Source organism: Pholcus phalangioides, unplaced genomic scaffold, assembly GCF_987345545.1.
Source record: "Pholcus phalangioides strain wild (caught in Gottingen) unplaced genomic scaffold, Ppha-v1.0 ptg000042l_1, whole genome shotgun sequence".
Taxonomy (NCBI): Eukaryota; Metazoa; Arthropoda; class Arachnida; order Araneae; family Pholcidae; genus Pholcus; species Pholcus phalangioides.
In genome coordinates, this window is record NW_028301628.1 from 14274771 (window position 1) to 14296880 (window position 22110).

At 38.1% G+C, this 22110-nt stretch overlaps 1 protein-coding gene across 1 annotated transcript; it reads right to left on the reverse strand.

Moving 5' to 3' along the window:
* Window positions 1-4031: 4031 nt before the first annotated feature.
* LOC149064524 (uncharacterized) lies at window positions 4032-13018 on the reverse strand. The gene is made up of 2 exons (XM_089255351.1): window positions 12803-13018; window positions 4032-4865 (listed from the first exon to the last, which is right to left on the reverse strand). Exons 1-2 carry the CDS (start codon window positions 13016-13018, stop codon window positions 4032-4034), a joined length of 1050 nt encoding a protein of 349 aa, XP_089111477.1.
* Window positions 13019-22110: the final 9092 nt, after the last annotated feature.

The window sequence follows — 22110 nt, forward strand, 5'->3', positions numbered from 1 at the left end:
GGCGATAAGTTCTTGGCAGGTTCGGGATCACGTCCGGGTCACCAGTAAAGGCGACGGCAATGAGAAGATGTAAATTTCATTTTTCAAGACATGAACATTTTATTTACACACACGGACAAGTTATACGCGACATCCATTCTGTACGACGAAATACAATCAACTGATTAAAACGTTCGAAAAACTCTCTGGCGATCCGTTGCTAGGTTACCATCCATCGCAAGGCGAAAAACGCTACAACGAGAAAACGTGACATCGTGACGTCACAGAGCATCGTTTATGATCGGTCACTACACTATGTATCCATGCAGAGAATATACCTTTAAGGTTTTTTTTTATGACAACGTATCTAAGTTTTATGTAACAGCTGCGAAAAGTATTATTTTCAAATTATTTTTTTGCAATGCAGTGTATATTTCAAATCACTTTGTATTATCACACCGAAATAACATTCAAACACTCCGACCATAGGCACCAGAATAAATAAATAAATTTTATTGATTTGACCAGTAGGTCCTTCAATGAGTGGATTCATTGTTGCTACATATTACAGTCATATTTACAAAATATACCATACATCGGGAATATAATGGAGCACATATGTTGGTGTCAGAACAGTTAATATAAGGTAAGGGGAAATAATGAATGAATGATAAGCAGACACAGAATAAACATTATAATATACCGACAAATAAAAATAGGTAATATACATACAGAGCGGACAAAAAGCAAGTAATAAAAGAAAAAGTAAATTAATAACAATAGAAAAAATATGGACTTCAGTCCAAACAGAGCGAGCGTAGGCGAATACATGATAAGATAAATAGATATATTGAGTATAAGTTATCAGTGATCGAAAGTAATTGAGCAATATTAGCGGGACCTGAAGAGAGATTTAAATATTTCGATCTGGGATTAGAGTAAAAAGGGCAGTGAAAAATCACATGATTCCAATCCTCAAATACCAAAAGGTTGCAATACGTACAATTGCTGATGGGATCTATAGAAAAGTTTTTACCATTAACAAAAATTGATGTCTGATTAAATCTGAGTTGGGCAAAAATCCTTTTGACTGAGATATGAAAAGGGAGGAAAAAATAGTCTTCCATCAGGAAAGTTGTTTTTATATCTTTATAGTGAGAAAAATTTTTACTATTTACAATACGGGAGAAATCAGTTTGGATACTCTGGTTTTTTATGCTCTCGATAATCAGTGGAAGATAAGCTTTTACAAGACTTGGATTTTGTTGAACCCAAATAAAGCATTACCCAGCCAGCATTGTCAAGAATATTTTTAACGTGAAATGCCCAATTATTTTTATTATTAATGGACGAATTACAAGATTGAAATAGTTGGTCATAACTTATTCTTGTCAAACGGGATTGTTTCATTTCAAGCAAACGTATCCAGAATTTTAAAATATATTTTTTAAACGAAACACTGAGGCTTGGGCGGCCAAGTTCAGCTCTCAGAGCGTACCCAGGGATATTTCTAGAAACTATCAATAGCCTCTTAGCGAAAATACTAAATATTTGATCCATTTTATCAATAAATTGTAATACCCAAATGGGAGATGCATATGAGGCTGTTGAAAGCAAGAGGGAATCAAAAAGTTTTAAAGCCGTGACGAAGGAATTATTATGAGCTCCTCTAAGTATATTTATTACTGGTAGTATAGCTGTTTTGGACTTTGCCAAAAAGTGTATGTATGCTGTATAAAATTGGCCGGAACTTGAAAAAGAGACCCCCAAGTACATGTAAGTCGAAGTGGTGGTTAATTTTTGACCCCTAAAGTACCATTTATCATATTTTGACAATTTACCTGATTTTTTGAATACAATAACTTGGGTTTTATTAATATTAAGGTCAATCAAAAAGTCGTCACAAAAACCCTGGAGTATATCTATTTTTCTTTGCAGGTTTTTTGGGGAATCTGATAAAATTACGGCATCATCCGCGTACAGAAGAGCATGTATACCAGTGGCATGATTTATAAAAACTGGTGAAATACTAGAAGAATTTAGACGGTCTGTGAGTTCTTTAATAAAAATAGAGAAAAGTGAGGGAGATAAAACTTCACCCTGCAAATCCCCTTTAGTAATATTTATTGCAGCAGTTAGCCCATCGCGGGTTCTAATTCTCACTTTTGCTTTAGCATACATGTCAGAGAGTATCTTGATAAATTTATCACTGATACCTATGGATCTCAGAACATGCCAGAGTAGGGAATGGTCAACACTATCGAAAGCCTTCTTGAAATCGATAAAAATAGCATAGAGTTTACCCCCTAGGTTTAAAAATATACTTCTGTATGAGATTATTCAAAATAAAAATTTGATCAGTGGTTGAAAAATTAGAACGAAATCCAGCCTGTTCCCTTGGAATAATGTCTTTCTCATTTAGACAGGTATTTAATCGATTATTCAAGATGGAAGTAAATAACTTGGTCGCGACTGAGATCAAAGAAATGGGTCTGTAGTGCTCGGGTTGGGTGGGGTCACCTTTTTTATACATAGGATTGACTTGTACCTCGATCCAGGAAACTGGAAAACATGATTTTTCAAAGATATCATTGAAGATTTTTAGAAGCCTTGAAGGATTCTGAGGTCTGAAACTCTTTAAATATTCAGGTTTTATGAGATCACCTCCATGAGTCTTTCCACTTTTCATATTCTTGAGGGCAAACAAAAGTTCTTCTAAAGAAAACGGGTTGTCCAAAATAGGATCCGTATGTGCAAGAGCAGGCTCGAAACTGGAGGGAAAAATTTGTACTTGATTGTTATCAGTCGGGGAAAACAGATTAGAATAAAACTGGTACCAAGTTGCTGTAGGAACATTATTGAGATTCGAACGTCTAGGTTTAAAATTATTAATTATTTTCCAAAATTCAGAAGAATTTATCGCAGAAATCAACAATCTATTTTGGTTTGAAAAAAAATCATTTTTTTTTCGTTTTACAGAGTTTTTTATACCTTAATTTTAGAGCTCGAAAATTTAAAAAAACTTCTTGAGAGTGAGATTTTCTGAGAGAACGAAGAGTTCTATGAATATATTTTTTTAAATTACGGCAGTCCACATCAAACCATGTTGATCTGTTATGGGAAAAGTCGCGATTGTGTACGGTACGAATAAGATTCAATTCAGTAGCAACATTAAAGAGAGTCTCAACGAATATGTTTGGAGTTATTTCTAAATCGGGAATCCTAGAAAAGGAATGATTAACTTTCGTGTCAAACTCATCTGAGCAGTCAGTATTCCAGAATGATTTTTTGTAGCTTGTTAAAAATCTTTTGTTTTGAGGGACAGTAGCTGAGATAAATTTAGCACTAATTGGAAAATGATCGGAGAAACAATCATCCAAAATTTCAGTCATGAAAAAATTGTATGTATAAATCATATGAGATAGCAAATAAATCAACCGTGCTAGCACCATTGTAGGAATAATATGTGAACGCGCCATGTGTATCTCCCCTTGAATACCCATTCAATAAGATCAAGTTATTAGTTAAGAAAAAATCATATAAGCAACGACCTCGCTCGTTATCTATCCTATCCATTGAAGCTCTAGTAACAGTATCATTTTCATCATGCATAATAGGAAAATATGTCTTATCACCTAATCTAGCGTTAAAGTCCCCAGCAATTATAACATTATCGAAGTTACAAATCAGTTCAGACAGGTCTGATAAAAACTGTCTAAAATATGTGTTATATTCTTTGCCAGGAGAGAAATAGCCAAAAACTGTTAAACATTTTAGATCACTTGTCGAAGAAAATTCGGCAATAATAGAGAATCTAGTTTTCGTTACAATTTTTAAATTTTTGATTTTATCGGCTCTATAACCCAATATGATTCCTCCGCTCGCCCTGCCTGTGTTTGAAGTTTTGACACCATCAACTTGAACGGTTGAATATGCGGATAATACATTAGGGAGAAGGAAATGATCTATACTCCAAATCTCAGCAAGACAGAATATATCATGCGATAATGGTGTCATCGGTGGGAGAATATTGCCGACCACGGGGACCGATTTCAGTTTAAATTCGAACTTTCAATTTTTAGTTCCTCGATTGAATCGGAGTTTGCGACATATACAAATGTTTTGCCATTCACTTTAAGTTTGTCGAAATAGAGGCGTGGTTTCTGTCCAGGTAATTTAATTTCTTGTCCGAAAGCCCAAAGTTTTTTTCTTATTGTACGCACACGGGCACTAAAGTCATCTGATATCGAAAATCCGGATCCTTTCAGCTTCGAAGCAGATTTTTTTATAATTTCCTTATCCTTGAAGTTCAGGATACGACAGATAATTGGCCTTGGGCGATCCGCACGTACTCCTCCCAGTCTATGCACACGTTCGAAAAGTATGTTTCCAAGAAGCAGATATTTTTTACAAAATTCTGTGAGTGTATGTTCGGTATCACTCCATGATGTCTCATCAGCTTCAGGGACTCCAAAGAATAATAGATTATTACGTCTATTACGATTTTCTAATTCATCAATTTTTAATATTAAGTCATTGTATACATTAGGTGTGCGGTGGGCCGTTGATTCAATTATTCCAGTATGCTCCAGACGTTCGAATGCAGAGAGCCTTTCATCGAACTCAGTAATTTTCTTATCAATATTTTCGGCCCATGCATCGAATTTTTCCTTTCTCTCTGTGAGCAGAGATAAATTTCGCTCCAGTTTTTGTGTGGTTGAAACATGCAATTTGATCAGTAAATTGATTCCATCTTTCACATCACCCTCAGGGTCAGCAGCGTATTCCATTGCTTCCGTCACTTCGTAGGATTCCAAATCTGTCACCTCAGGCGAGTATTGTCTTGCCCGTTTCAAATTATCTGTAGGTTGCTCGATCGGTGAGCGCTGGAGTGAAGATTTCGGTGAAAAAACTTGGGTATAATTTTCAATCGAACTTTGATTCATGACCTTCTTTGGTGGTCCTGGATTTTGTTCGACTCCACCAATAAGCAGTAGTAGGAAAATGAGACCTCCAGGTAGTGAACCACATCTCCGTATAAACGAATTTTTCATCACATTTCTCACGATCATATATCCAGATGAATGCCGCAACCCAGAACCACGCATCGAAAGATGAAAGGTGACTAGACACTGATCAACACACGATTGATCTAAGTTCGAGCAATACGTTTTTTGCATTGATCGATCGTTTCTCACTATTAGCATTGTAGAAACACAAAAAAGCAATACAAAATATGGTGCTAACATTATGTGTCGAGGGATCCTGCGGGCCCGAAAACACAAGAAAAATTAAAAACAGCAAAAAAAAGGGGGGGGGGGAATAGAACCATTAAATGGCAGGAGCTAAGAAAAAAACCGTGCGTTCGACACCGCTTTTTCAAGAGAACTTCCTCGCTATAAGTGAATTTGTACGATCCGGTCCTCACTAAAAGCTCTGCGAAACAAGTTTAGTTCACGACTTACTGGTTCAGAACCCTCTGGCTATTAAGTAAATTTGTACGATTCATCCCGTAAAGCCCTGCGAGACTTGTTTGTTTTTTTCCATAGTCACCAGAACTGGGAGCTGATGCCATTTGAGGCTCCCCCTCTCCCAACTCCACTAACTCATGAATATACAATTCAATGCACCATTTCGCCTCCTGAGTACGGGTTTGAGTCCCTTATGAACGGAATGAATGGCGATTTTTAGCCCCCCCCCCACCTCCTCCTCAATGTTTCCTTCATGTCGACACCTTTGACTGGCCAAAGATGCCGGAAGTGTTTGGAACTTGTGGGTTCTTGTCTTGATCTTGAAGTAGTTAATTTTGATTTCTGAATCATTTCTCTGGGTGATCCTACCCATTCCATAAAGTACCCTGGGCACCAACAGCATCTCTGTCACCACTGCAAATGTCAATCGATTTTTGATTTTTTTTTCAACTCTAAAGTAACAACTCTCGAGTAAAAAGAATGAAATCAGACTTTTAATTGGCCCATTGTATGTAACTTCATGTACATGACACTCGAAATTAAAATTATAATATCAATTACATTTAAAAATTTAACTGCATATAAAAGTTTAATTATATTTGAAAATTCGGTTACAAAAATTTGAAATGTTAAATAATTGATTTTTGCTGTGATAAAATTTCAATATCACGTGGAAAAATTTCGGTTTGTATGATATTCCCCAAATTACAGTGAGCCTATCTTTAACGGTAAATTTCTATCTGCCCCATGGGCTAGCGAGTCCCCCCCCCCCCCCGTTCGAGAGTCACCAACATTTACCATTACAGTATCTCCATAAGAACCCAAAATATTTAATTAATTAATAATTCAATTACATTAATATTTAATTTTCACCGTATAAGCCGCACTTCCCGCTTTTGTTGGGATTTCTATTTCTCACAGCGAAGGGAGTTAGGCGCAGATCAAGGGTGGAAATGAAGTTTTCGTAATGCCCACAGGATGAGCACCGACAAAGGCAATGTAATCACCAATAAGAAAGATGACTATGGGTCTGTCGCATAGATATAAACTGAAGAGCCAAAAAAACTGGTAAAGGCACGCCTATGCAAATAAAGAGATATGGAACCAATCAGAGTACGGCGCTGCGGTCGGCAACGCCTATATAACACAAGTGTCTGGCATAGTTGTTAGATCGGTTACTGCTGCTACAATGATAGGTTATCGAGATATAAGTGAGTTTGAACGTGGTGTTATAGTTGGAGCACGAGAGATGGGACATAGCATCTCCGAGGTAGCGATGAAATTTGGATTTTCACGTACGAACATTTCACGAGTGTACCGTGAATATCGGGAATCCGGTTAAAAATTAAATCTGCGACATCGCTGCGGCCGGAAAAAGATCATGCAAGAACGTTACCAACGACGACTGACGAGAATCATTAAACGGGACAGACGTGCAACCCTTCCGCAAATTGCTGCAGATTTCAATGCTGGGTCATCAACAAGTGTCAACGTGCGAACCATTCAACGAAACATCATCGATATGGGCTTTCGGAGCCGAAGGCCCACTCGTGTACCCTTGATGACTGCACGACACAAAGCTTTACGCCTCGCCTGGGCCCGACAACACCGACATTGGACTGTCGAGGACTGGAAACACGTTGCCTGGTCTGACGAGTCTCGGTTCCAATTGCTTCGAGCTGATGGACGTGTACGGGTATGGAGACAACCTCATGAATCCATGGACCCTACATGTCAACAGGGGACTGTTCAAGCTGGTGGAGGCTCTGTGATGGTATGGGGCGTGTGCAGTTGGCGTGACATGGGACCCCTAATACGTCTAGATACGACTCTGACAGGTACGTAAGCATCCTGTCTGATCACCTGCTCCCATTCATGACCATTGTGCATTCCGACGGACTTGGACAATTTCAGCAGGACAATGCGACACCCCACACGTCCAGAATTGCTACAAAGTGGCTCCAGCAACACTCTTCTGACTTTAGACACTTCCGCTGGCCACCTAAATCCCCAGACATGAACATTATTGAACATGTCTGGGATGCCTTGCAACGTGCTGTTCGGAAGAGATCTCCACCCCCTCTTACTCCTACGGATTTATGGACAGCCCTGCAGGATTCATGGTGTCAATTACCTCCAGCACTACTTCAGACATTAGTCGAGTCCATGCCACGTCGTGTTGCGGCACTTCTGCGGGTTCGCGGGGCCCTACACGATATTAGGCAGTTGTACCAGTTTTTTTGGCTCTTCAGTGTAATATAACCATTAATCTTATGTTTGTAATCAGTCGCATATCTTTGGTTGGTTTGTTTGTGTGGTTGTAAGTGCGGCTTATACGGTGAAATTAAATATTAATTTAATTGAATTATTAATTAATTAAATATTTCAGGTTCTTATGGAGATACTGTAATGGTAATACTGTAATGGGCAGATAGAAATTTACCGTTAAAGATAGGCTCACTGTAATTTGGGGAATATCATATAAACCGAAATTTTTCCACATGATATTGAAATTTTCTCACAGCAGAAATCAATTATTTAACATTTCAAATTTTTATAACTGAATTTTCAAATATAATTAAACTTTTATATGAAGTTAAATTTTTAAATGTAATTGATATTGTAATTTTAATTTCGATGACCTTTCTGCATAGACAAAAATTAATTATTTTCAGTAAACTGCGTGTACACTTTTGTTCATGTTTTTATTTCACGTGTAAGACAAAAACCTACATACAAGCTCGCGTGGAACATGTACAGAGAAGAATCGACGGTTTGACGAATTGATTCTGCGCTGTAATATATAAATTGACGTCAAGACGAATAGACACGGCGGCAAACTTGTACAGCTACGAATCGGAGCTGCGACGAATTTGTATCGCGACGAATTGGAGTTGCGACAAATTTGTACCGCGACGAATTGGCGCTGCGACAAATTTGTACCGCGACGAATTGACACTGCGACAAACTTGTACCGCGACGAATTGGCACTGCGACGAATTTGTACCGCGACAAATTGAGGCGCGACGAGTTGATCGCGACAAGTTGAGTGCGACAAATTGACCGGCTACGCTTTCACAGTGAAGGTTCCGTTAAGTGAGGAACAACCTAGTGTCCGCAGACGCTAAACATGCTTAAAATGCAAAAATTAATTAAAAATTATCTAAAACTTTGAATTTAATTAAAAATTATCTAAAACTTTGAATTTAATTAAAAATTATCTAAAACTTTGAATTTAATTAAAAATTATCTAAAACTTTGAATTTAATTAAAAATTATCTAAAACTTTGAATTTAATTAAAAATTAAAATTTATATTAATACAAATTATATATTTTTTTCAATAAGCAACACACTTATTTAAGAAATTACTCGTAGTAACTAATGTTACAACTAATGAATTAGCTTTTTTTGGCAATAAATTTGAAAATTTGTTCCGACTACCCTCGCAAAAAATACCGTACGTAAAAAAAGTTCGTTGGGCAGACTGAATAATCTGTTGTATTTATAAACATTGTAAGGCCTCTTTAGCCTATTGGCAGTCGAAGGTTTAGGAAGCTAGCTTCTGACTGCAGGTCTGGGTTCGAATCTTGGCTCGGGCATGGATGTCTACTACCACTAACAAATTCCCTGGTCAGATCATAAAGATATCTTCGGAATACGTGAGGATCACGTTAATTCTGATGTGCATTTCCAGCTTAAATAAATGTATATTAACAGTATCAACTGCAATACTACAAAGAAATGAAAAGTTTGCAGATGAAAATAGAGCAGGATATCGAAAGCAAATGAAGAATTATTATTTTAAAATGCTCCTAGAATCCTACTTCCTTCTCTTTTGCTTTATAAAAATTAAGGTTTACAGTTAACCGGACACAATAGTTATACACAAATATAAAAAATACATTCATATGTATTCGTTAAATATTTTTTCCAGCTTTTCATGTCAAAGTAGGTACAGTCAAACCTCGTTAGTGCGTCACCCGGTTAACACGTTACTCCGCTTACCGGGTCGCTTTTTGGAAGTTCCAACTGTCCTCAGGCAGGAATTGGCGAAACTATGGCTTACTCCGTTTAACGAGTCACTCTGCTTAATAAGTCATATTTTTGCTCTCCCAATAGTGACTCATTAACGAGGTTTGACTGTACATACTTTCCTTACTAACGTTTTTTTTTATCCATTTGAAAGTATTGAACGTTTCTCTCTGCGACGTTTTGATAACAATTACGCAAAATCAATATGAAGAAAGTAAGGATCTCGGTCAACCAGAGGAAACTAATTCTGAGCTACCTCGGATACCAGAAACCTCATTTAATAGAGACGATCCTTGAATATTTCAAAAAAAAAATCAATACAAACCCCAACACACAAAAACAAAGCAGTTATCAATTATCAATGTACTGCGGACACGCAATTATAGTCCCTTACTCGTAACGGGTCACGCTGTGCTTGCGAAAAATGTATGTGACCGCTCAAGCTTTAAATGGCCACATGCTATCAGGAAAAAAAAGCTGAACCTACGTGGCGCAGCTTTTGCCTCTCACATGCAGATTCCATGATAACGCAGTTTCGGTTTCAGTACAGCACGGGATAGTTTTGTTATCTATACAGATTTTGCGTACCACCACTGGGACCGGCCAAATGAGCTTCGTTCACATCAGTGAGGACTCCCAGGTTGGCCCTCTGTTGTCTCGGCTTGTCTCGTTTGGTATCCCATTTATTTGCCGGCCGATTCATGAGAGGGGTCCTCAGTTTGCTCTGCTTGGCTCGTACGTAATATCACAGCTCCGTACTTGCCATCCGGCACTGGACCTAACCAAAAGGACTTTTTTTCCATCCATGAGGGACCTTCGGGTGAGCCCTCTGTGGTCTCTCCTCGTTTCGCTCAGTACCTTGTTTAGTCTTTACCCTTGATCTGCTTGGCGTATGCACTGAAAAGGTTGGGAACCACTGCTGGAAATTCAAGCGTCTACAGCTGAGCTCCGCTCACTTTAGCAATTTTTGGTGTTCACAAATACGCTTTAAAGACTTAGCGATTTGTTTAGGGAACATTAAGCATTCTTCTTTAAATTACTCACGTTCCTGACAATTAATTTGTGTTTCTATGAACGATTTTAGAAATTCAAAGAAAATTTTATTACACACCAAACTTATATCCTCTCTTTAAATGGAAAGAAACTCTACTTTAAAAATAAGCTTTTGCCCACTGATGGCATGTCTCTATTCACAAATAATACCTTTTAACTTGCTCATTTACAGCTTATAATTTTCAAACAAGACGATGAAATCAAGATGAAATTAAAAATTTCCAGCTTTGTACACCCCATTTATGAAAGTTTTTGCGTCAGAAAACCCATTTTCTTTGCCTTCAAATGAAGCGGTGTTTTTAGGCCGGTTTTCTTCGAGCATAGAAGAGGAAAACATATCACAGTGCATGTCTATGAGCAGTTTATACACTGGTGTAAGAAATTAAGAGAATTTGCAGACTTGATCGATTATCTCTGGAACTACTGTACCGATTTTAATGAAATTTGATATGTACATACATTCATACAATACAAAACAAATAACCATTCAATAATTGTAATATACGCACGCATGATCGTGCGTAACACTCGTTGGAGTCGGAAGGTATGAAACAGCGGTTGCAGAATAAACAAAAAAATGGGTTAATAGGGAGGTATGGTCCCCTCTTACAGATATACAGGTCTCGCAGCGTGATTTCATACTTGAAATAAGGCAGTTTATCATTTCCTGTGGCAATTGGTCCCACTCGTTCAGCAACGCTGTTTTCATTCCCTGGATGGTTCCCGGAGTGGGGTTACGAGTTGCAATTGCCCTCCCCAGAGCGTCCCAGACATGCTCTATAGGGTTAAGGTCTGGAGATCTGGCTGGCCAATCCATCCGGCGAATATCCTCACTCTCTGGAAAATCGTCGAGCAGAAGAGCTCTATGTGGCCTTGCGTTATCGTCCATTAAAATGAACTCGGGGCCAACTGCACCCCTAAAAAGGCGAACATAGGGCTCCAAGACCTCATCCCTATACCTCACACCAGTCACAGCGGCTCTTTCAAAGACATGGAGAGGTGTGCGGTCATCCAACATGATGCCTGCCCAGACCATTAATCCTCCTCCGCCATAATGGTCGATTTCGCGGACATTGGAGGGTAGGTAGCGGGTCCCTGGTTCTCTCAATATGAACGTACGGCGAGAATCGGTGCTTAGGCTGAACCGGGACTCATCAGTGAAGAGAATGGTCGCCCATTGATCCATACTCCAATCTCTATGCTCTCTGCACCATGATAAACTTATTCTCTTGTCCGTAGAAGTGAGCGGGACGCAAACAGCAGGTCTTCTTGCAAACAACCCTCTCTCATGAAGTCTTTTGGAAACAGTCACCCTTGATACACGGGCTCTTGTGGCTGCATACAAGTCACGAGAAGCTGTAGCACTCCTGTTACGCCTCGCTATAATCGACAAATGGCGATCTTCTCTGGCCGTCGTGGCTCTTGGACGACCTTGCCCAGGCTTTCTCTCGATGGATCCGGCAGGCCATTTTATGAGAAATTTGGACTGGTGGGGCACTAGGAAAAAAGGGCACTCGAAGCGGAATAAGTTCCAGCGTGTTCGTACAAATGATATAGCAGGCAAAAATTTCAAATTTTAATAAAAATTTTAATAAAATATTAATAAATTATTAATTAATAAGTTATTAATTATTAAACTCATTAATTAATTATAATTGTAAATTTTGCTAATGATTCAATTTTTAAAAATTAATACTCTATTAATATTATTAATTAATCAAAATTATTACATTTATTTCATACTGGTATCCAAAGGAACAAAAAACTATTTTCATGATTCACCATCGGTAGCAAGTAGAACAAAACAAAAACCAGATTCACTCACTACTGATATATAAGTTCCATGCCACAAGGAGTGTGGCCAGTTGAGTTATAAGTCCCATTGATTTGAATATTAATGATATGATATACTAGAGAAGAAAATGGAGCAAACATTGCATAACATGTGCAAAGCAGGGAGGGCGGAGATGTAAAACTTAAAAAAAAAATCATAGCAAGAAATCGTGCTGCAATCAAAAATTATGCACAATGGGGATAATGACACTTTGTGCTGCCATTGATTCAAACAATATTAAAAAAAACATACGCGAGGTAGAAAATTATTGCATGTACAAAATGAAGCAAGGTGAAATTGTATATGCAGAAAAGGAGAATATAACCATTTGCAAAAATATATATATGAAGGTACGCAAAAAATACATTCAACAGGTAAAAAACAAGAGAGTGCGTGGCCTGGTGAGAGAGAAACCGTACTAGTAAACTTACTGAATAAGCATCAAAAGCGAGCTTAATAAGAAATCCTAATACTTCTGCCGAATGTTTTTGGAGTTTCCATGGATGTTTTGTGGAACCTTTCTTCCATTCTTTCTCCAGTTCATGATGTTCTGTGACTTTCTTGTGGATCTCTAACAGAAGATGTTCAACTACTAGTTTCAATTTTTCTTTAGAATCCGCTCGAATTCCTTCAGCTATGGGTACCATACCATTTCGAGAATGTTTTTTGGCTATGTATTCGTATTCGTAGCATATGTTACACACAACGTAAATACGATTTCGTTTATTTCCCGATTTTTACAATTCGGTCAAACATGTATTGTTTCTTAGCAGCCATTTCAGATCTAGTTTCATTCCTCGGCACCACTCATCTACATCTGATTTTTGCAGCTCCAGCGATACAGTTTGAAGACAACTAGAAGTAACAGGGGTCGATAAAATTGAAACGCCCGTGTTGGTTGATTGATTCTGTAGATTTTTTGTTCTGATGACATAGATTTATTTTCAAAAAAAGATGAAATTTTTCGGCATTTGGAAGCAGTCTACAAAATCTGCTGATCGCTTTTTTTGATATCGTTTGGATGATGACATTATTCTAGTCAGAGCTACCATTCTTTAATCCTGTGAAATGAAATTATGTGTTTTATTTTTTTCAAAAAGCCCGAAATAATGTTGTGTGTATGGTGAGATTTATATTATCAAGAGAGGCTTAAATATTTACATAATCGCCTAGAATTGTGTGTTAAATAAGTTATAACAAACTGCAGTACCAGTAGTGACTTGTGGTCATGTTGCAGAGTGGTGAAACTACTTTTTTTCACGAAAAAAAAATCAATAAAATGGGAGTAAAAAAATTCTCAAGCTGTCGATAATACGGTAACGGGTACTCTAAACCAGTGGTTCTTAACCCTTTTTGACTCGCGGAGCCCTTTCTGATATTTCTGAGAAGGAGCTCCTAGGCCTATTTTTCATTCATTCATCAAAGTTACTGATTTAATATTATTGTTCAAAAATACTTATAATTATTTTTTCCGAATTTACTGTTTTTTGTATTTTGCTCGAGCTGCCGTGGAGCCCCTTGGGAGTCCACGCGGAGCCCTAAAAGCTCCACGGAACACCGGCTGAGAACCGCTGCTCTAAACAATATTAGTTTTTCGTTTACTTCTTTCTTTGTGGATATTACTACATACACAGAGAAATTCTTTTTGATAAAATTTTGCCGAACGTGACAGTTGTAATTGTTAAAAAGAAGTGATAATTATACTCTATTTTAATTTATTCTCCCTCAACCTGTGTCACAATTAAGGGGGAACAAGCATGTCTAGCTTTCCGGTCACTAGACATGAGAGGGCACGAAATTCACCCTTTTACTACTCTTTTTTACAATACACGAGGGAAGTGCCAAAATGCGTGTTTTCCCCACCTTACAAAGTATTTAGTTGCGGCCCCGCTCTTAACCACTGCTCTGTATTTATGCACATTCCTGCTCTATGTATATGTTACGATAAATATGATAAATCCGCTAAATATGCATAATCACAAACCATTTTGGTAGGTTTGATGAATTTTGTTCATATATATTGCAAGTTTATAACATTTACTGTACATATGCCCCCGGAATGTTATAAATGTATAGACCTGCGTATATACTCCATACGATGGATGGTATTGCGCCTTGTCGGGGAGAGAACAGTGGGGCTTACCAAGAGAGCATTAGAAACTACGAATACAATATATCAGGGGTTCAAAGTATGGGTTGCGATCCTGTGGGGGGGGGGGGGGTCGTAAGACAATAGATATTGTTAAGGGCCTGCTGCTGCCCTCCCAATAATTTAGGAAAAAAACAATGCAATGTATCCCCCCTTTTGCGTACGCGATTGAGTCTCGTATACGCGAGACGACCAGCAACTTTCAACCCCCCCCCCCAATCTTTTCTTCACGTCAGTGCCTCTGCCCATGACGAGTGGTAAAAGTGGCCACAGACAGCTCTGAAGAATTAAATCTTTCAAGTAAAATATGGGGGAAGGGAAATGTGACTATTTTCAAAATGCAACACAGCCCCATCTTAACCTATGGGCCCATGTGACCATGACCCGGGGTTTCATATCCGTTAGTAGTGAGATCCGTACACAATGAGATCTGGGGGTGCTATGTGAGTATGTAAATATAAGTGAGCTGTAATTCCCAACTAAGTATCGGACCCCAAAACATCCCTTTGCCCGATGGTGAGACGGTCATGCATAATCCCCCCCCCCCCTCCAAAATGAAGCTTACTGAACTCTAACCTAGGGTAAGTTCGCTGCATCGCCCAGTTTTGCACAGACTTATTTTTCCGATACAATTCGGTTCTTGGGAAAGGGATGGTTACCCACCTTCTGGAACCCATGCTTGGCCCAAAGTTCCAGAGATCGATCTTATCTATAAAATTTTTGTTCGTCATTAATTTAGTTTTTATTAAATTCAATTCAATTAGTGCAAAGTGTCTAGCTCTCTCATTATTGGATGAGGGTTGGGAGGCCCCGATAAGACGAGAAGGACGAGAGGAAAATATTGTCCAAAAGGGGCTGAAAGAAGTATTTTCGCCGGGACAGGGGTGAAAACTGGTAAAAACCAGAGCAAAACTGGCAAACATTGATTTCATGGAAAAAAAAATTTTTGACTCAATGTGTATTATATGTAAATGAGACATAGAAATCATTACAACAATCAATTTTATAATCTGATGTAAAATACATACACAAATAAATAGAGATACAGTCGGTGTGCTCGTTATAATGACCCAACCCACAATATAGCGATCATTCCATTACCATAACCTAGGAAAAGTCCCCACACCGTAGCCCTGGGGCCGGGCAATTCTTATCATTTTTTTGGATTTTTTACGCAATAAATAAATTATAGAAGGACCCGTCTGGGATGATCATGGTCGCTGTAACAATATACAATTCTTTTCCATTGATTTTTTTAATGATCCTAGACATGAATATATAAATGTGGGAAGTATCGATTTGTTTTATGCATGGCAGAAACCTATTTTTATCAGGACTTTTTTACTCTAGTTTTTCCTGCTATGGCAAAAACATACCAACCCTAAAAATGATTGTTAAACCAAAATTTGAGTTCAAACTGTCATTTTCATAATAAATAGAAAAATAAATGCATAACAATGCCTTGGATGCATACATGGGGAAAATAATCTATTTTTTTTGACAGTTTTTACCGAAGTTTTTCCCATCTATGGCATAAACTTGCCAACCCTGATACAGTGAAATTTTGAGATAATGATGCTCTGTGGATCAAGAAAAAAATATTGTTGTAAAAGGATTTATTGTTATATATCGGACATCGCTACAATGAGGTTCCACCGTACAGTAATACCCAGACTTACACTACCATTCAGGGGCGTAGCCAGAAATTTCGTTTGGGGGAACCACTTTCATTTCGGGGGGGGGGGGACCAAAGTTATAGAACAATAGATTTGGCCATCTTTTCCCTTTCTTCGGTCATTTTCTCACATTTCGGAGGGGACCAGACCCCCCAAGTCCCCCTCCCCTTTCGCTACGCCCTTGATACCACTAGTTGCGCAGTTTTAGAGTTATGCGATTTTCAGTGAAAAATGTTCATTTCTGAGATTCAAGAATAATCACTGGATTATTGCTGAAATAGTGCAAATCATTAAATAATAAAATCAAATGATCTTCATCGAAAACAACTAGCCGGACTTAAGCAACCAGACTTAATTTTAATTATTATTTGGATGACTATACGTCCAGTGACGGATTAAAGTCGACTCCAGGTGCAAAAGAAAATATTGGGCCCCCTTAAATTAGAAAAAGTGTGAAGTTTTGGTTTTTCGAGGTACTTTAGAAGTCGGGGCCCCGGGTGCGCGCTCGGTGCATCCGCCGTTAAATCCGCCTCTGCATACGTCTCGTATTTCCCGGAACATTCCTGTATTTTCACGTGATTTAATAATAGGCTACTAGTGCACAGGAAGTTTTTCGAAAAGGACTTGACAAACAATTAGCAACTAGATGGGTTTTTTACATCCAAATTAAGAAAAGGCCAAGAAAAAGGCCGGATCTAGTTGGAAAATTACTAAGTTGTCAACACTGTTCTAGCTTGAGCTGGCACTAAAAAAACACATCGAACACTTAAACTTTAGAATGGAAAATGAAAACAAGAAAGTATTTTACCTTTTTTCCGATGTCAAAATGTAGATGTTGATTTCTATCCTTTTTCAATGATAACACGACAGCAATACAAAATGCCAGTGGCGTCGGAGCCGGGGGTGCTGTGGGTGCTCGAGCACCCACGGAAGTTTGTAGAGCGGGTTCGAGCACCCACAGAATTGATTCAAAAATCGAAATTTCCTATATGAATCTCAAGACGGGCACCCACAGGTTCGAAACAGTTCCGACGCCCCTGCAAAATGCACAAAACAAGAGATGCAAAACAAATACTCAATTTAAAAAAAATCTGAACAAAAAGTAATGTTACACGAGTCCGCATTTGCGAATAATAAATTCTCAACATGAAATTCCCGGTTATAATCATTTCAAATTTCATCTTACGTAACACAGATCCTTCTAAAAAGTCGTTGATATATGATACCCCAGGTCGTGATTGGTATTTTTTTTATGGTTTGTTATTACTGTATGGCCCGCTTGAGAGTGACCATTGGCTAGCTTCATCACAAAGAGGTACTGTCACCAACACATCCACCAAAGACAGACCCATGCCATTCTCTTCTTCCCCACCCCTCTAACTTTTACAAACATTGGAGATTCAATAGTAGCGGAGTCACTCTTCAAGTATTGTATATTCACATGTAGAGGGAATCAGTATACACAGAAACAATCATAAAACCACAGTACAGTGGAACACTCGTTTATACGACTCTCATTCATGCTACTTTTACTTACTCATTTATGCATGTTTGGCTTCGGCCGCAGTTCATTCCTATACATTTTAATATTAAAATATTTATGACATGAATGTCGCTCTCCACTTGTTAATACAAGATATACAGAAGACTGGATGTTGTGAAGATATTTATTATTTTAGATGTTAATTTTTTAAGGAAGGAAAAAACTCATCTCTGCCTCTACCGGGAGTCGAACCCGAGTTCGAGGGACCCGGGTTCGACTCCCGGTAGAGGCAGAGATGAGTTTTTTCCTTCCTTAAAAAATTAACATCTAAAATAATAAATATCTTCACAACATCCAGTCTTCTGTATATCTTGTATTAAAATATTTAATTCATTAGACGCACAACATCAATTACACGGTGTGTTCATTTCGACTTGAACCCCGAAACTCCGTAAAAACTTTTTTTTGTCAATAGGATTTCAATTTTTTTGTAAGCAGCAAAAGACATCACTGAAATTAATATTTTTACGAATATTATCGCCGGAAAAAGCCATAATATTTAGTATGATTGCAAACGGATACATCAAAATTCAGCAATCTGATGACCTCTTTAAAATGGTTTGTTTATTGTAAGTTTTCGAGAACTCTGGAAACACGGCGAGCCATAAACAAAATAATTTACATTTTTCGAAATGCAACTATATTAGATGTGCAGACAATACTTTTTGTTCACATACTACATGTTCCTTCCGAGTTTTTCCATTGTGTTAGTGCTTCGTTTCCCAGCGTTATTCCTGGAGCATTTGCAACTGGTTTGCTGGTGAGAAACATGTGCAATATATCAGTTCGTTTTTTAATTTCCAGTAGAATTTCCTTTGGTTGTGGTATCTTGTATGCTAGCTGGCTACGTGGAATCATCTGTTCTTAATTTATAAAAAAAAAGAAAAGCCCCCTCCCCCCTCTCTTGAACGTGAAATTAAAATTTCGACAAAAAATCTGGATGTATGAAAGAGTGAAGCTTGTGAAGAAATTAAATATGGAGAGTTACTTTTGGAGACGGTTGCAAAAAAAAATGTAATAAAAATAAATCTGTAAATATATAAACAGTATTGTTCGCAGAAAATTTTACAAATTTGTTTTTAATTTTCTTCTTTTTTTGGTCATTTGTAAAATAATCGTAAGAATCCTGAAGAGAGAAAGAGGGATTAAATAGGCAAAGAGTCATATTGGATTAAATATATCAAATAATCACAATCTCATGACCTTTTTTTGTTTTCTTCATACTCAGATAACTTTTAAGCATAATCCGAAAGTTAAATAAAAATTAATTTCTGAGAATTTGGGAGAGTTACGGCTAAATAAAAACTATGCCGTGATTCGGTGTCTCGAAAGTCGTATAAACGGGGTTCTCTCTCTCTCTCCATTGTATTTATTTTAATTTTCTTCATTCCCCCTCTCTTCAGATCCGGAGACCACCCAATGTCCGAATTTGACTCTGGTCTTGTGCTACCACACTGATGTTTATCTACCTATATTGCTCTAAAATAGAATGTTTTAACCCGGGCATCTGATGACAACCCAGTAACTTTAGATCCTTTCTACTCCCAGGGTTATATAACTAAATCGTTTCACTTTAATGAGCGTCAAAAAAAAAAAAAAAAACCAATGAATGGTCATATCCTTGGCCTCCGTCATCCCCCATCTGTTCTGTCTTTTTATGAGAGCAAAAGACCTATTCCAGAGAAGTCGGTCCCTGGAAAACTTATCTTTTCAGTAGAACTTTCCTTTTCCTTTTTGAAAAAAAAAAAGACCAGCCATAAAACATGCATCTCACAAATGATGGAATCTTTTTGTGCAAGCTTTTTTCTTTGACTCCCTTCATATTCGTTTGAAGCTGAAGCTGCTTCAGGAAAACAAGAAAAGGGCTTTGCCCCACCAGTGGTCATTTTTTATCTTCACCGGTAGGGCAAATAGAAAGGCTAGTGGGGCAAAATCCCCTCCAGTTAACATGTTAAAAAAAGGCCTGATGGAGGGCTGCTCAAGAAGAAATAAAGAAAATATAATAGAAAGCGATTAGCGCTCCGTCTACTAGGGAGGCAAGCGAATTACCCACCCATTCCAGACAAGTGGGGGGAGGGGTGCTATTGCCTACTAAACAATAAATATCTATAGCCGGTCGTGGTTCGGCTATTCAGTTTAAAAAAAAGCGGAATGCCCTTCACTAAAGCTGTTTCAAAACATCCCCAACTCAATGCTAAAATAGTGTTTGTTGCAGGCAGAGTGTTTAAGTAGATGTATATGTATATCACCACTAGAACTACAGCGACAGTAAACAGAAAGGAAAGAAAAATTCCACATTTTTTTTTTTGCGGTGCCCTTTTCTCTTGACGTCCTGAACACGTGTTTATTTTGCTTTTTTCCTTGCTAAAAGGAGAAAACATACAAGAAGTTTTCCCTTTCAGTTTTTTTTTTTAATTGTATTCGATGCTTGGGAAAAAAATCACAAATCTACATAGGAGATTTTTATTTCTGAATCTATAATTCTGTGGGTACTCCGCCCCGTCATACAAAGGACTGTGGGTGCTCACCCCACAGCACCCCCGGCTCCGAAGCCACTGGATACATGTACTGACATTTAGATCCTCAAAAAAAGTCTGTGCTGCTTTTAGCACCTTTTCATGTAGCATTTCCTCTTCTTCAGAAGAAGATTCTATCAGTTGTACATACACAGAAAATACTTCCTCGAATTTCTTAGCCGCACCACAATCATCATTTCTAATTAGGGAGTTCCCTTCCTCATAACTAATTTTCAACTATTGAAATACAAGATTTTCAAATTTTTCACTTTGATCAGAGGATTCATGGTATTCCTCTACAAGTGAGCATAATTTTTTGACCACCGAAATGTTATCCGGGTTTGGAAATGGACATATAAGACCCATGAGCACTTACTCAAATGAACAAAACTTACCTGGAAAAAATATCCAAAGGAAATCCTGAAAATAAAAATGACCAAGGGAAAATGGGGCAGACGTAAACACTGGGGAAAGCACAGGGGGACACAATGGTGTCTTCACTAGAACACCAACACTCGCAGACGGCAATTTTCACTCGCAGGTAACCAGCCATCGAAGATAAACACACCATCAGCGTGTTGTAACAGCACCGGTGACGAAAACCGAAATAGGTGCCCAGAACACCGTAGATGCGAATAATTTCGACGAACTCCGTAGACGTTATAATACTGACGTCGGGGAAGCAGCGAAAAAGGCCTCCTTTCTTCCTGCTGACTGACCAATAACGTCGAAAGATTGAGAAGAGGGACTGGTCTTCTTTTTTTTTTCTATTCGCCGATTTTCACTTGAAGCGTTAATTTTAGGTATCTCGTATTATTGAAAATGAGTTCGATAATGTCGAAGAAGTATATTTAAAAAAAAAAAACTGATTGGTCCCAATTTCAAGAAATCTGGCGGGATGAACCCACCTTATCTCTTGATTCAGCTAATGCTCAGGAGATAGATAATGCAGTTATTCAATTTACTAGTACAATTCGAAATGCAATTACAAATTCTTCCACTGAAACTCTGGTTCCTGAGCACAATTATGGTCTTCCAAAAGAAATTTTGCAAAAAATCAGACATAAAAACCGTATCCGTGGGTTGTGGCAGTATTTTCGATGACGTTCAGATAAAATATCATTGAATAGGCTAAACAGAGAAATTAGACAAGAGGTACAGTACCATGTCAATGGTAGATTTTCAAACTTTATCGAAAATGCTTCCACTGAAAATAACAACATCTGGAAAGCATGGAAATTGTGCAAACCGAAAGGCTCACACACTGTCAACAGATTATTGGGCTTAAATGGGCCTGTTGTATCTGAGGAAGAAATTGCAGAAACCTTTGCAAACACGTTTGAACAGCAGTTTTCCCCTACTCATGTTCAAACTTTAACAACTCAAATTAGTCTCAGAAGAAAGGTCGCTGAATTTATTCATTATCACCTTCATCATCACAATCAACACATTGATTTAACGGATACTATCGCGGTCACAGATATCATCGCTAAGCAAAATATTAAAAAAGCTTGTAGTCATGATTACAAAATGGATTCTACAGCGTTAAGACGTCTTTTGACGGAGCTCCGGAATTACATCATATCCCGGCGTAACCATTTGTAAGCTGACGGTTCCTGGTGTGCCGTGAGTTGGGGGACATCGAAAGGACTCTTTAGAACTTCGAAGCAAGCGTCTACGGCGTCGAGATGGAAATTTATCTTCACTTTCATCGAGCCGAGTGAATTGAGGATCGGTCGACCATTGTCTACAGCGTTAGCCCTCCCATTATACTTCAAATTCATCAAATGCTGGCTGATTGAATAATTTTTTTGTGTACTTTATGTGTGCCATGGGTGTTCGGTTCAAATTTATC

Bases quoted from the DNA above. Each gene is read 5' to 3' on its own strand.
- LOC149064524 (XM_089255351.1), bottom strand. From the start codon at position 13,018: ATGGTACCCATAGCTGAAGGAATTCGAGCGGATTCTAAAGAAAAATTG. The intron at 4,866-12,802 runs GTAAGTTTACTA...TCTTCACTCCAG, and splicing joins TCGCTTTTGATGCTTATTCA to CGCTCACCGATCGAGCAACC.